Source organism: Notolepis coatsorum (assembly GCF_963971535.1).
Source record: "Notolepis coatsorum genome assembly, chromosome: 2".
In the NCBI taxonomy this organism is placed as follows: domain Eukaryota; kingdom Metazoa; phylum Chordata; class Actinopteri; order Aulopiformes; family Paralepididae; genus Notolepis; species Notolepis coatsorum.
In genome coordinates, this window is record NC_140166.1 from 57,254,870 (window position 1) to 57,271,464 (window position 16,595).

Consider the following 16,595-nt stretch of genomic DNA (forward strand, 5'->3'; position numbering starts at 1 on the left):
AACATAAAATATGATTTAAGTATTCCATTCTTCATGTTTCATAATTCGATATAGAGCGAAAGGTGGCGACGACGACGTGACTTTATTTTCTGCCGTCTCTCGTTCAGCTCGGCCCTCTGGTGGAGCTGCTCGGCAACAGCAGCCTGGACGGAACCAGAGGACGCCACGTGCTGCGCACTCTGTCCACCGTGAGGACCAACCTCAGCGCCGACAACATCCTGAGGTAGAGCCTGACCTCCTGACCCCTGACCTCCTGACCTCCTGACCTCCTGACCTCCTGACCTCCTGACCTGTCTCTCCAGACCTCCTGACCCCCTGACCTCCTGACCTGTCTCTCCTGACCCCCTGACCCCTGACCCTGACCTGTCTCTCCTGACCCCCTGATGCCGCCCGACCTCCCTGTTTCTGATCTCATGTTGTTGTTGACTTGTTGTGCAGCACTCTGGTTAACTTTGTTGTTTTTAAATGTACTCTAGAAATAAAGTGGATTGGATTGGACTGTGTGTGTATAGGATTCAAGAGCATATCTCTTCTCTCTTCTCTCTCTCTCTCTCTCTCTCTCTCTCTCTCTCTCTCTCTCTCTCTCTACTCTCTCTCTCTCTCTCTCTCTCTCTCTCACTCTGTCTGTCTCTGTCTCTGTCTCTCTCTCTCTCTGTCTCTCTCCATCTTTCTCTCTCTCTCCGACTCTCTCTCTCTGTCTCTCTGTCTCCCTCTCTCTCTCTCTCTCTCTCTCTCTCACTCTCTGTCTCCTCTGTCTCTCTGTCTCTCTCTCTCTCTCTCTTCTCTCTCTCTCTCTCTCTCTCTCTCTCTCTCTCTCTCTTCTCTCTCTCTCGTCTCTCTCTCTCTCTCTCTCTCTGTCTCTGTCTCTCTCTCTCCATCTTTCTCTCTCTCCATCTCTCTCTTTCTCTCTTTCTCCCTCTCTCTCTCCCTGTCTCTCTCTCCATCTCTCTCTCAATTCAATTCAATTCAATTCAAATGGGCTTTATTGACATGGGAAACATACGTTTACATTGCAAAGCCAAACAAAACAAAACAATTGAACAGAGAAATCAAAAGAAATCAGTACATTACAGAAGGAATTTCTTTGTACGAGTGACAGTCTTATTGGTGGTTGTATTCCATTGGATGTCCTTTTCTTGTCACAGCAGCTCACAAATCTTGCTGCTGTGTTTGCACATTGTTTTATTTCTCCCAGGAGGTATGGGAGTTTTGAGTTATTGTCCATGTTTCCAAAGTCTCTTTGGGTGTTTGCAATTTGTGGGAAGTATATGTTTTTTTTTGGAATTCGGAGCTTCGGGCCGAGATTCGATTTTAATTCGAAGCTTCGAGATTAAAAAAAAAGAAAAGAAAATTTTTTAAATTATTTTTATTTTTTGTTGTTGTTGTGGGACTTGTACAGCACTTTGTTCAACTTTGTCAGTGCTGTAAACTTTAAACCTTTTAAAATCTTAGACAAACGAAACACTTTGCTTTCATGAAATATTGTAAGCCGTCATCTGAGGCTTTTTAAAAGCAGCACAAATCTGTCAGTGCTGAGTCCGACCTCATCTTAAATAACAAACAGCATTGCTTGTTGTAATTAACACATTCTGGGCCATGGGATGCGTCTAATATCACTTAAGAGGACCAGCAAATGTAAACAGACTTGGGGCTGTTTGTAGAGCTAAATCTATACTTTATAGTATTGCTATCTGTCCATTCTCATTGTCAATCGAGACCATAAACCGTCCCTTCAAAATGGCTTAAAGGGAAAAAAAATCATCAATACGTTCTCATTTTATAGCGCCGTGAATATAAGCGTTATAAGGGATTTCGGCTGGGATATTTCCTGGAAGGCGAGATAAAGGGCTAATAGCTACTACCGTTATATCCAATGGCATTTCCGTTATACAGATACAAACTGCATATGATCGGCATGATCCTCAAGCATGTATGCATGAAAGGGGGGGGGGGGGGGGTGGGGGAGGGCGGGGGACATCGTTTCTTATTATTGATTACCAATAACCGTGTTCATCTAAGTAGCCACATAGGCTGATCGTATCGTATCATAACAAGGCTCGATCGGGCTGTAATTTACGTGAAAAAGATCTTACCATGAGCCGGTTGGATCCCCCCAGAGCATTTCCCCGTTATCGATAGCCATCTGTAGATCGATATGTCCATTGGCTGATGATAAATCCCCTTATTGCAATATGAAATCCGCGATCCAAAACGTAATCCAAGCTACAAGCTGCACATCCAGAATCCAGCTAACTGAAAACTCCATTGAAAGTCAAAAAAAATAATGCTCCGTTCAGCCACAGGGCACACTGCATTATCGTGACAGCGCCCCTAAGAGGATCTGGCCGGTATTGCACTTTGGCGAATTCAAAGAGTAGGGTACATCTGCAGTGCAGCTCGGCGACCTTGAATAGTTATTAAAATGGAATAAAGGCCAAAACAACTTGCCACGGATATATCCGTGCTTCTGTCCACAACGGGTGGAATCGAAACACGTATATATCCGTTGTTCGTCCCATTGTGTTAACAAAGAGAGGCAGAGTTGATTTTGCACAACAACAAAAAAAAGACAAATTTATTTTTTTTATTTTTTTTAATAGATTCAAATTTTATTTTCATATTCGAATCCCATGCCCATCGAACGAAGCTTCGAAGCTTCAAAGTATTTAAGACAGCCCTAGTTTCCACCTCTTATTGTGTGCATAGTCTGTCTTCTCTTGGGAGCCAGGTCTGCCTATGGCGGCCTTTCTCGATGGCTAGGCTGTGCTCGCTGAGTCTGTACCTAGTCAAGGATCTTCTTAGTTTTGGGTCAGTCACAGTGCTCAGGTATTCTGCCACTGTGTACTCTCTGTTTAGGGTCAAATAGCATTTCAATTTGCTCTGGTTTTGGGTTGATTCTTTCCAATGTGTCAGATAGTTTTCTTTTTGTTTTCTTATAATTTGGTTTAGTCCAGTGTGGTTTCTGTCTGGTGGCTCTGCTTGTGTTTGTGAGCAGAGTCCCAGAACCATCTGGCTGAGTGGGCATCTATCGAGGGTCTCTCTGTGGGTGAGGGCTATGTTGTGGAGTGTGTCTGGGTCACTTTCTTTTAGGTGATTATAGAATTTAAATGCTCTTTTTTGGATTTTGATAATTAGTGGGTATCTTCCTAGTTCTGCTCTGCATGCATTATTTGGTGTTTTCCGTTGGGTGCGGAGAATGGGATCAGCCAAATTCTGCATGCAGAGTCTCAATTGGGTGTTTGTCCCATTTGGTGAAATCTTGGTTTGCAAGTGGGCCCCAGACTTCACAACCATACAGGGAAATGTGTTCTATGACAGAGTCTAATATTTTGAACCAGATTTTAATTGGAAGGTCTAGCTTGATGTTCCTTTTGATAGCATAAAAAGCCCTTCTTGCTTTGTCTCTCAGGTCGTTCACAGCTTGTTTGAAGTTCCCTGTAGCACTGATGTAGGCATAGTTTTTTGTGTGTTCTAGGGCAATTGTGTCTAGGAGGAATTTGTGTTGTTGTAGGCTGGGTCTTTTTTGGAATATCATAACTTTAGTTTTGGTTAGATTTACTGTCAGTGCCCATGTCTGGGAGAATTTGTGCAGAAGGTCAAGGTGCTGCTGTAGCCCTTCTTTTGTGGGGACAGCAGCACCAGGTCATCTGCAAACAGTAGGCATTTGACTTCTGTGTTTGCTAGGGGGATGCCCAGGTGCTGCAGTTTGTTCCAATGTTTTTGCCAGTTAATTTATGTATATATGTTGAAGAGGGTTGGACTCAAACTGCACCCCTGTCTAACCCCACGGCGTTGAGGAAAGAAGTCTGTGTTTTTCCTCAATCCTCACAGCACATGTGTTGTTGGTGTACATTGACTTTATGAGGTGGTAGGTTTTCCCTCCAATGCCACTATCTTAACAGTTTGTACAGCAGACCCTCGTGCCAAATAGACCACTACACTTCCGCGTTACATTGAAATCAAGGAGGAGATTGCGGGGGGGTCAAATGAATGGATGTGGACGAGAGCCGTGATGGAAGTGGTTGCCGATACGGCTGTGGGGGTGCTAGAGACATGATCGAATAGACGTTTATGCGCCTCGCTCTCCTGAACACGGCGTGACCCATAACTAATCGATCAGAACTAAATCGGCAGAGAAAAAGCCCATTTTAAAGCACCTATTCCGCTTGGACATGCGCAGAGTGCCCATGGAGTCTGGACGACGCGAGATGACGCTCGAATGAATGTGGACCGTTCTATCAGAGGGGGGAGCTTCGGTGGCCAGCCGAACAGGATAATGAAAAAATTATCCCACTAAATGGCCAGACGTGTCTTATGGCGACATCTACAATTACCTCATTGAGTCTCCAGGTAGACTAATGTTTATATTTAAGTGCAGCGGTCTGTAGCCACTTACATGGCCACCGAAGCTCCCCCCTCTGATGGAACAGTCCACATTCATTCGAGCGTCATCTCGCGTCGTCCAGACTCCATGGGCACTCTGCGCATGTCCAAGCGGAATAGGTGCTTTAAAATGGGCTTTTTCTCTGCCGATTTAGTTCTGATCGATTAGTTATGGGTCACGCCGTGTTCAGGAGAGCGAGGCGCATAAACGTCTATTCGATCATGTCTCTAGCACCCCCACAGCCGTATCGGCAACCACTTACATCACGGCTCTCGTCCACATTCATTCATATGCACCCCCCGCAATCTCCTCCCTGATTTCAGAATCCCGGAAGTGTTATGGTGGTCTATTGAGTCAAATGCTTTTTGGAAGTCAACGAAACAGGAGTATACTTTGCTTTTATTTATTTGGTTGTCGTTTAGGGTGCTGCTGAGGGTGAGAATGTGGTCTGCTGTACAGTGATTTGTTAGGAAGCCAATCTGTGATTTTTCTCTTTCTCTCTCTCTCTCCCCCCCCTCTCTCTCCCCCTCTCTCTCTCCCCCCCCCCCCCTCTCTCTCCCCCTCTTTCTCTCTCCCCCCCCCCCCTCTCTCTCCCCAGGCTGGGAGGTCTGGTGTGTTACCTGGATCCAGAGGAGCTGCGTCCGTTCCTTCAGGCGTCCTCCCCGTCCTCCACTCTCTGGCAGCAACTAGCCCAGTGTCTGTCCCAGGGCCTCGTCAGAGCCAACGGCAGGGTCGGTCTCTCTCTCTCTCTCTCTCTCTCTCTCTCTCTCTCTCTCTCTCTCTCTCTCTCTCTCATCTCTCTCTCTCTCTCTCTCTCTCTCTCTCTCTCTCTCTCTCTCTCTCTCTCTCTCTCTCTCTCTCTCTCTCCCTCTCTCTCTCTCTCTCTCTCTGATTGGTTATTGGTTGAACTGTGTTCCGTGGTCGGCTGTAAAAATTGCCAGATTTAGCACAAGGCTAATTTCCATCCGTTGTCCCAAACATAAAAACAGGACTCATAGAAACAGTAAGAAATGTACAAATACATAAAAACAGGACACATAAAAACAGTAATTTACAAATACATAACAGCAATACACAGAAATACTAGTGGCTAGAGATATGTCACATGTGTTCACATGACTGGTTGGTCTTCAGCCATTTATTTAGTTTAGTTGAAGCCAGGGTGGGGCTTTCCCTTATGGAAATGGAGAGACTGTTCCATGTTTGACTCCCTTTTATGGACGTTTTGGCCAAACGTGATCAGTCTACGTTGGACCATGCAGTCACCTCTGGTGTCTGACCTGGTGCAGAGTCCCGTGTTTCTTTTTTTGTAGATGAATTCCTGTACAGGAATGAGTGTCTGAGTGGTTGAACTGTGTTCCCTGGTCAGCTGTCCTACTGGTTAATGCCGGCTGCTCAGGCCCTGAACGCCAGCACCATGTCGGCTCCAGAACTGACTGCCGTCGCGGACCTGCTGCCTCAGCTCGGAGCCTCCTTCCTGGAGGGCCTGCCCTCGGCACGGATCCTGGACCTCCTCTCACAGCCAGGACTGCCCAGATATTCCCCGGCACAGGTCAGCGGTGCACTTCATCAAAAGCATTGCAAAATTACAATAATGATACATTTTTGTCAGGTGATTAAAGGTGCTATAGATAGCATTCAGCCACTAGATGGTGCTATAGATAACATTCAGCCACTAGATGGTGCTATACAACATTCAGCCACTAGATGGTGCTATACAACATTCAGCCACTAGATGGTGCTATAGATAACATTCAGCCACTAGGTGGTGCTATAGATAACATTCAGCCACTAGATGGTGCTATAGATCAGGGGTTCTTAAAGTGGATGATTATTCGCCACGCTTCCGTGAGTCTGCCTCAGGGCAGCTCTGGCTGCAATTGTAGCTTACCACCACCGGTATGACTGTGTATGAACGAATAATGGACTCTGTAAGCGCTCTGGGGTCACTGGGGTGTCATGAAGAGCGCTATATAAATCCAAGCCATTATTATTATTATTAGAAAGACTTTCGTCTAGTTTACATCAGGGTCCCCCATTTTCAATTCATCATAACATATATGACACACACGACATACAGATAGACAGTACTGCTACATCTATACATTTATGACATACCAGATTTGCAAATACAGTACTGTTTGTGATACAAAAAGAGTCCAGAAAAGAGTATATACATTTGACGTAAAAACTGTACATTGGGGGAGGTTGGGTAGATGGGGTGGGTGGGGAACACTGTACAACTGTACAAGCAAAACTGTACATTGGAATATTGACAAAACCATACCATACCAATGCATTGTCCCGTGGAATTATGCCCCCCGCTGCGATATTAATTGAGGGGCGGATTTGCGGTGATGGAGAAATTTATCAGAATCAGAATCAGAAAGGTCTTTATTGCCAAGTAGTTTTCACATACAAGGAATTTGCTTTGGTAGTTTTTTTTTCAAGATTCAAGATTCAAGTGGTTTATTTGTCACATACATATCAGGGCATACAGTGAAATGCGGGTGGCCATGCCCGCTTTGATTGTGCAATAATACTGAATAATAAAATAGACATAATAAACAGGTAATACATTTCGGTGCGACATTAGCGGACAGACATTAAATCCATTCTTTGTGAATTCGCCCCCCACATGTTTCAACCACCTCCTATAATAGTGGGGGTCGCGGCTCTCTGACACCGTTATTTCGGGGGGTTGCAGCCTGAAAACTTTGGGAACCCCTGAGTATAGATGACATTCAGCCACTAGATGTCGCACTAGAGCACCAGCATGTCATTTATCCAATCAGGTGCCTTCCAGGTGGGGAAATGGGAAGTAAGGAGGGGACACATACAACATGTAAACAACAACATTCATTTTGGACGCGCAAAAATGTTTCTCATTCATTCCATAAGAACGTAGAATACACATTTACAGACTTTTTTTTAAATGGTCCATTTGCATGTTCTTGGTATCTGATTCTAGGGACATCTATGGATCTCAGGGAATGTATTCCCAGTGTCAGAAATACTGTGTCTGTTACTAGACTTGAGTACATTGTAATGAACCAAATGAGAATATCAATAAATTTTTTTTTATCTTTGACTGTGAATAACACTAAATGCTCAAATTTACCAGACCTGAAAAATCTAAGCAAATGAATAAATGGAAGATGATTAAACAGAAGGTTTTGTAGATACAGTACTGAATTCTGCCATCCGGACACATGCAATTTGAAATATGATTATAGAATATAGAATATCAGGCCTAAAATGGTTATGCGATTAAAATGCGATTAATTAGATTAATTAATTACAAATCCTTAATTAATTTGATAAAAAAAATTAATCGCCTGACAGCACTAATATGAACTAATAGCCACATGTGTAGATGTTATGTATGTTATATAATTATGAACTAATATACACATATGTAGATGTTATGTTATCTATCAACTAATAGACACATGTGTAGATGTTATGTTATCTAGTATCAACTAATAGACACATGTGTAGATGATATGTTATCTATCAACTAATAGACAGCACTACACAACCTCATCAACAGTATTTGTTTCTTTCTTTAGGCTTTTCAGATATTCTCCATGATCTCACGAGACACCAATGTAAGTAGATATGTTCATTTGTTTCTACCGGTATTATAGATTCAATCTGGGCAGAGCCTCCAAACACAACCACAACCATCTGTTGAAATAAATGGTTTAGTCTTCATGACTGAAGCCTTATAATGTAACTGATCTGCGTTTGTACGGCAATCCTCTCCCTGACAGGTTACCATGGAAACCCTGTGCAAGCTGAAGCCACTACACGCTGGACTCTCGCCCACGGTGTTGAAAAACCTCCTCGGGTCAGAGATCAGTGGAACGATTCACTGCCAATGCTGGAGACACCTACTGACTGAACTGAGACCTGCCCAGAGAGCGATGCTTTATGTAGCGCTGCAGGAGGTGATGGTGCTCTTTATGTAGTGATACAGGAGGTGCTCTTTATGTAGTGATACAGGAGGTAATGGTGCTCTTTATGTAGTGATACAGGAGGTGCTCTTTATGTAGTGATACAGGAGGTGCTCTTTATGTAGTGATACAGGAGGTGCTCTTTATGTAGTGATACAGGAGGTGCTCTTTATGTAGTGATACAGGAGGTGCTCTTTATGTAGTGATACAGGAGGTGATGGTGCTCTTTATGTAGTGATACAGGAGGTGCTCTTTATGTAGTGATACAGGAGGTGCTCTTTATGTAGTGATACAGGAGGTGCTCTTTATGTAGTGATACAGGAGGTGCTCTTTATGTAGTGATACAGGAGGTGCTCTATATGTAGTGATACAGGTGGTACTCTTTATGTAGTGATACAGGAGGTGCTCTTTATGTAGTGATACAGGAGGTGCTCTTTATGTAGTGATACAGGAGGTGCTCTTTTTGTAGTGATACAGGAGGTGCTCTTTATGTAGTGATACAGGAGGTGCTCTTTATGTAGTGATACAGGAGGTGCTCTTTATGTAGTGATACAGGAGGTGCTCTTTATGTAGTGATACAGGAGGTGCTCTTTATGTAGTGATACAGGTGGTGCTCTTTATGTAGTGATACAGGAGGTGCTCTTTATGTAGTGATACAGGAGGTGCTCTTTATGTAGTGATACAGGAGGTGCTCTTTATGTAGTGATACAGGAGGTGCTCTTTATGTAGTGATACAGGAGGTGCTCTTTATGTAGTGATACAGGAGGTGCTCTTTATGTAGTGATACAGGAGGTGCTCTTTATGTAGTGATACAGGAGGTGATGGTGCTCTTTATGTAGTGATACAGGAGGTGCTCTTTATGTAGTGATACAGGAGGTGCTCTTTATGTAGTGATACAGGAGGTGCTCTTTATGTAGTGATACAGGAGGTGCTCTTTATGTAGTGATACAGGAGGTGCTCTTTATGTAGTGATACAGGAGGTGCTCTTTATGTAGTGATACAGGAGGTGCTCTATATGTAGTGATACAGGAGGTGCTCTTTATGTAGTGATACAGGAGGTGATGGTGCTCTTTATGTAGTATTACAGGAGGTGCTCTTTATGTAGTGATACAGGAGGTGCTCTTTATGTAGTGATACAGGAGGTGCTCTTTATGTAGTGATACAGGAGGTGCTCTTTATGTAGTGATACAGGAGGTGATGGTGCTCTTTATGTAGTGATACAGGAGGTGCTCTTTATGTAGTGATGCAGGAGGTGCTCTTTATGTAGTGATACAGGAGGTGCTCTTTATGTAGTGATACAGGAGGTGATGGTGCTCTTTATGTAGTGATACAGGAGGTGCTCTTTATGTAGTGATGCAGGAGGTGCTCTTTATGTAGTGATACAGGAGGTGCTCTTTATGTAGTGATACAGGAGGTGCTCTTTATGTAGTGATACAGGAGGTGCTCTTTATGTAGTGATACAGGAAGTGCTCTTTATGTAGTGATACAGGAGGTGCTCTTTATGTAGTGATACAGGAGGTGCTCTTTATGTAGTGATACAGGAGGTGATGGTGCTCTTTATGTAGTGATACAGGAGGTGCTCTTTATGTAGTGATACAGGAGGTGCTCTTTATGTAGTGATACAGGAGGTGATGGTGCTCTTTATGTAGTGATACAGGAGGTGCTCTTTATGTAGTGATACAGGAGGTGATGGTGCTCTTTATGTAGTGATACAGGAGGTGCTCTTTATGTAGTGATACAGGAGGTGATGGTGCTCTTTATGTAGTGATACAGGAGGTGCTCTTTATGTAGTGATACAGGAGGTGCTCTTTATGTAGTGATACAGGAGGTGCTCTTTATGTAGTGATACAGGAGGTGCTCTTTATGTAGTGATACAGGAGGTGCTCTTTATGTAGTGATACAGGAGGTGCTCTTTATGTAGTGATACAGGAGGTGATGGTGCTCTTTATGTAGTGATACAGGAGGCGCTCTTTATGTAGTGATACAGGAGGTGCTCTTTATGTAGTGATGCAGGAGGTGATGGTGCTCTTTATGTAGTGATACAGGAGGTGCTCTTTATGTAGTGATACAGGAGGTGCTCTTTATGTAGTGATGCAGGAGGTGATGGTGCTCTTTATGTAGTGATACAGGAGGTGATGGTGTCAGTGTGTGAATGACTGAGTGAATGGGTGAATGTGAGGCATAAGTTGTAAAGCGCTTTGGGTAGAAGCTGTTATATAAATGCAGTCCATTTAGCATTCACCAAAATGTTGTATTCTTCTAATGGGATCCTAGATTTTCTATTGGCTTATGTATGGCAATTTTCTATTGAGGAAATACATTGAAATCAATGATTATTATTTTCAGAAGAGCAGATATTTCATCACACGCTCCAATGTGGTTTCATTCGATAGCAACAAAGATTGGTTGGAGAAAAGCTCAAAATCTGTTCAGTTCTGTGACGGTCTTTATTGACACGTCTTGAATGCACCCTAGCAGTGGAGGATTACATACCAACGTAAACAAACAACAACAGAAGTACTTATTCAGGAGACGGGGGAAACCATGACGTCTGGACTGAACATTTCTTGGTACTGTTCACGATTAGAAAGTGAGTCTCGTGCCAGACTGTGTGTATCTTAACGAGACTTCACGCATACATGTGTTGTGTGTCGTCTACATCCAGTCATTTAGCTGAACACTTTTATCCAAAGTGACTTACAAGTTCTGTACAACAAGTCAGCAGGAAGGGTACAACTCTGGCAACTGAGGGTCAGTGATATTGTTCATCAAACAATGTTGAACTGGAGTGTTACAGCATAGTAGATAGTAGATAGTAGAATAGACATAGTAGCAAAGTACATAGTAAATAGTAGAATAGACATAGTAGCATAGTAAATCGTTTTGAAGTGTATTAGACGACTGTACTGTATATTAATGTCTTTCCGCTCTGTGTCGTTTATGAACAGAGTCTAGACAAGGTCTCGAAGAACGTCACACTGCAGATGTCTTGTCTGGTGCCGTTCGTCCCCCTGAGGAAGCTACGGGATGTGCTGAGAGCCGAGACCATCCTGCGAGACATCAGCCTCTACAGAGAGCTGCCCTGGTCTCCTCAGCAGGTGAGAGTCTCTCTGTGCCGGCCATGAGACTCCGGTAGCGCTTGCCTGACCGCAGCCGTTCAAAGAGGCAGTTGTTTGGGTGACTAGAGTCTTTGGCTTTGGTTATTCTCTTAGCCATGCCCCTGCAACGCTGGTTGTAAATGTCCTGGAGAGTGGTGAGACATTAGCCTGTAGAGAGACCTGCCCTGGTCCCCTCAGCAGGTGAGACATTAGCCTGTAGAGAGCGCTGCCCTGGTCCCCTCAGCAGGTGAGACATTAGCCTGTAGAGAGCGCTGCCCTGGTCCCCTCAGCAGGTGAGACATTAGCCTGTAGAGAGCGCTGCCCTGGTCCCCTCAGCAGGTGAGACATTAGCCTGTAGAGAGCGCTGCCCTGGTCCCCTCAGCAGGTGAGACATTAGCCTGTAGAGAGCGCTGCCCTGGTCCCCTCAGCAGGTGAGACATTAGCCTGTAGAGAGCGCTGCCCTGGTCCCCTCAGCAGGTGAGACATTAGCCTGTAGAGAGCGCTGCCCTGGTCCCCTCAGCAGGTGAGACACTGAGGTTACCCTCCTGTACACCGGTGACAAGCTTACAGAACAAGACCGTTTATCAGTAGATTCATACATATAGGCACAACAAATAAGAATAAACAATAAGCTCATCCCCTTGGGGAAATTCAGGGTATCTCACATAGCTCACACAATATTTATTTATTTTTTGATCCACTTTTTCTCCCATTTTCTATATTTTCTCCCATCCCAATTTCGTATCATCCAATTCAACCCTCCCCTGTCACGGACGCTGTTTCTTGCCTCCCACAAGCCGGCTGCAATGTGGACTAAGTCATACATAGCACAAGTCCCCTCCGGTACTTGAGGTAACAGCAGTCGCATCTTTTCACCTGCGCAGCTCGATCTCTCAGTGGCGAGGAGTAACGCATGGGAGGCTCACGCTGCCCCCGACACTTCCTGATTCTACTGCGCAGGCGCACCAACCGACCTGTAGGAGTCGCTGTCCACAACGCCCGATCCCCACCCATCAGTTTCCCAACCCCTAATACGGCCAATGTGTATTAGTATGAACAACCAGCAAAACTGAAAGCAATGTGGAGCGCTGGGCTCGAACAGGCGAGCCCAGCGTCTCCGCATTCGTGGCGAGCGCCTTGCCCACTACGCCACGTAGCCGCCCCACATAGCTCACACAATATACAGACAATGACAGTTTCTCATTCAGTCGTTCACAGTTATGTCTGCATCATGAATTAAAAAGTAAGCACATGATAAAAATTCAAGTAATCACATCTACCAATAATAATAAAAACGTGATAAGATAAAAACAGGTGTATAAAGACAGGTATAAAAACAGGTGTGTGGGGAACAGGGACCAGGGAACAGGTCAGAGGTCAAGGTCCCCCGCACTATATTGCGCTGTTGTACAGTCTGATGGCTGTGGGGACAAAGGACCTCCTTTGTCGCTCAGTCCGCGAGCGCAGAGAGATGAGACGTCCGCTGCGAAGGACACAGTGTATCATATCTGTCATAAAGGACACAGTGTATCATATCTGTCATAAAGGACACAGTGTATCATATCTGTCATAAAGGACACAGTGTATCATATCTGTCATAAAGGACACAGTGTATCATATCTGTCATAAAGGACACAGTGTATCATATCTATCATAAAGGACACAGTGTATCATATCTGTCATAAAGGACACAGTGTATCATATCTGTCATAAAGGACACAGTGTATCATATCTGTCATAAAGGACACAGTGTATCATATCTATCATAAAGGACACAGTGTATCATATCTATCATAAAGGACACAGTGTATCATATCTGTCATAAAGGACACAGTGTATCATATCTGTCATAAAGGACACAGTGTATCATATCTGTCATAAAGGACACAGTGTATCATATCTGTCATAAAGGACACAGTGTATCATATCTGTCATAAAGGACACAGTGTATCATATCTGTCATAAAGGACACAGTGTATCATATCTGTCATAAAGACACAGTGTATCATATCTATCATAAAGGACACAGTGTATCATATCTATCATAAAGGACACATTGTATCATATATATCATAAAGGACACAGTGTATCATATCTGTCATAAAGGACACAGTGTATCATATATGTCATAAAGGACACAGTGTATCATATATATCATAAAGGACACAGTGTATCATATCTATCATAAAGGACACAGTGTATCATATCTGTCATAAAGGACACAGTGTATCATATCTGTCATAAAGGACACAGTGTATCATATATATCATAAAGGACACAGTGTATCATATCTGTCATAAAGGACACAGTGTATCATATCTGTCATAAAGGACACAGTGTATCATATATATTGTTGTGGCTGAGTAGTCGTTAACACAGCAGGAGACGTTATTTCCAATTTCAACAAGCAATTTATTTAAGGAAAGAAGTTTTAACAGAAGAGCTATGGATCAGCAGACGGTCACCACAGCTGAAGAAAAACACTCTAACCTCCCAACCCCCATGCCCCCCAGATAATACCTTCCCAGCCCTGCCCCAACATGACAGATATGATGACGTGACATATTATATCAGATATGACATGACGTACATTAAGATGACACATAGATTTAACATCGAAGAGAGAATACAAACAGAAGATAAATCTAAAGGTTTATCGTCCCTGAGATAAAGCTGGAGTCAAGATTAAAGCAGAAAAGAACAAGATGTGATGTACTCGAAATGTCTATCTGTCCCTATCTGTCCCATACTTGAAGTTGTTTTAAGAACATCAGCCGGACTGTCGCCCTAGTGTCTTTGAGCACTGCTAGTTGACCTATATTAAACTAGTCCACCCCGTATACACATTTTCCACAACTTTCCCCCATTTGGGGCTATCCCTAGTCCCACCCAAATCATATAACCAAGAAAATGTGAACGTCTAACTAAACGAGAAACCATATTTATATAATAAAAGCTTAAATGCCTAATCTAAACAAGAAATCTAGCCATATAATAAATTTTAAATGTCTAACTAAACAAGAAACCTTACTTCATTCACTGGACCCCTAACGGACCAACAAAGGCTGACTACCGTTCTTACAATAAACACAAAACCGCTCAAAACAAGAGTAATAATAAAACATCAACAAAATACCCCAATTTATAATCCTAACCTGACAGACAAATCCCCCCAACCTCCACCGCTTACCAAATGAGCCACAGTTCCGGCCGGAAACCGCGACTCTCATCAGGGAAAGGAGAAGTTGACCGTCAGAACTAAACATAGAACATCCCTCCCCAAAAAAAAATGACATTGTCTCTTCCATAACATTGAGTCCTAGTGTCCATCGCTCAGCCCCCCTTCCATGCCCACGCCATAGTCTCTTCACCGTATTGCCAAAAGTCACATTTTGCCAATACAGCAACCACCACGCCACACCTCCAGTCCCCGTAGAAACATGTCCCCATGCCGGGACGGGAGGCGCTGATCCCGACCTCACAACGTGTCCCCCCCATCTTCACACCTCCAGTCCTATACGAACATGTCACGACATGCCAGGACGGGAGGTGCCCATCTTGCCCACTGCGTCAGCCCCCCCCCCTTTGTCCCTTCAGTCCCCAGAACCGATCCCCAGAACACTTCTTCTCAATGCTTCCTCAGGCTCAGAACCGACACTCCGTACCATTCCATACCGATGCCCCTTCCCATTCCGGTTTGACCAGGACCATGAGCAAAATAAACCAAAATAAAAAATAAACCATCCACTCAGACCATCCCCTGTCACTCTTAAAGGAAAGAACCAATACGAAATGTCTTCAAAAAACCTTACATGTTGTTTTTTTTCCTTTTTTTTTTTTCCTTTTTTTTTTTTTTTATCTTTTGAAGTAAAAGGAATAAAACAAACAAAACTGAACCAAACAAAAATAAAATGTCCCTTCCTCACCATACGCCTAGTCAAAGGAATAAAACAAACAAAACTGAACCAAACAAAAAGAAAATGTCCCTTCCTCACCATACCCCTAATCCTCTATCCCCTCGTCTCCCTTTAAGGCAGCATAGAGCTGAGGGCATGGCCCGATTGGTGGCTCAATCTCTTTCTGCCCCACCATCAGCATTCGGCTTGTTACGTGTGAAGTTACCAGCCTACCCAAGAGAGGCATACCACAACAGAAAAGGAGAACCAATATCAACCCTGCCACCCCAATGGATATCCCCGTCTGCATCATTATGCTTCCCCACTGTCCCAATCCTTCAAACACCCCACTCCCCCACCATTCTTCATTCCGGCCAGAATTCTCCCTCAACTCCTCCCTCAGATCCTTCAGCTTAGCCATGGCCTCGGAGAACTTTCCCCCTGGCCCCACATTCGCTGGAATGAATGTGCAGCAGTACTGTCCAAACATGGAACAGACTCCGCCCTTTTCCGCCATTAACCAGTTCAGAGCCTGTGTAACTGAGGGGTACAATTCCCTGACTGTATTGATAACAAGTATGGTATTATTAAACCACTACCGCTTGTACTTTAACTTCTGGCCATCCAGTACATGATATAGATATGATGAACACTTTCCCACCTGATGAAACGAAGTCCACACAAATGTATAAATCGAATATTTTATATAGCAAAGGGTATATACAACGTTCACTTAATGACATTTATGATTTGAAATGCACTTGTATGGCAAATGAGTATTCGTAGGTAAATCAACATTGAATGTCCAATCTCTGGTTACGCAGGGAGTAAGTATACAACCTGGTTCTTTAGGGAACTATAGCGATGGTACTTAAATGATTATAGCTGGATACACTAAGGGGGGGGGGGTCCCGCTGGTTGTAAGACAGTAGGGGGGGGGTTAGAAGAGCCGCTGGCGGTATCCCATCTGGCCGACGATTTCTTGGGAGAATTCAGAGTCCTGAACACGATGCCCACAGAACCTCGGTCCGCAGATGAATACAGCTGGACCCTCTGGTGGACGGTAGCTGCCGGTCCACAGATGAAGAGACGTGAGGCGACCTCACTCGGGGTAGAGCGCCGTCTCACCTGGACTCCTCTCCGGGGGGTAGTTCCAACACTCAGCAGTGTTGGCCGTTATCCATGGAATAATCAAAGCACCCAAAGCATGTAGATAATCCAAGCCGTGGAAGGCTCGCCGTCGTCCGGGTAAAGTAAT

The 16,595-nt window shown here is 44.1% G+C and overlaps 1 protein-coding gene across 1 annotated transcript in view; it reads left to right on the top strand.

Moving 5' to 3' along the window:
* LOC311223374 (stereocilin) overlaps positions 1 to 16,595 on the top strand; it is a gene marked incomplete at both ends in the record, with an annotated part of 110,536 nt that overhangs the window by 24,670 nt on the left and 69,271 nt on the right. The window contains 5 exon segments of the mRNA XM_084308162.1: positions 108 to 223; positions 4,983 to 5,115; positions 5,754 to 5,936; positions 8,161 to 8,337; positions 11,292 to 11,441. Of these exon segments, the coding sequence (XP_084164288.1) occupies positions 108 to 223; positions 4,983 to 5,115; positions 5,754 to 5,936; positions 8,161 to 8,337; positions 11,292 to 11,441 (759 nt within the window).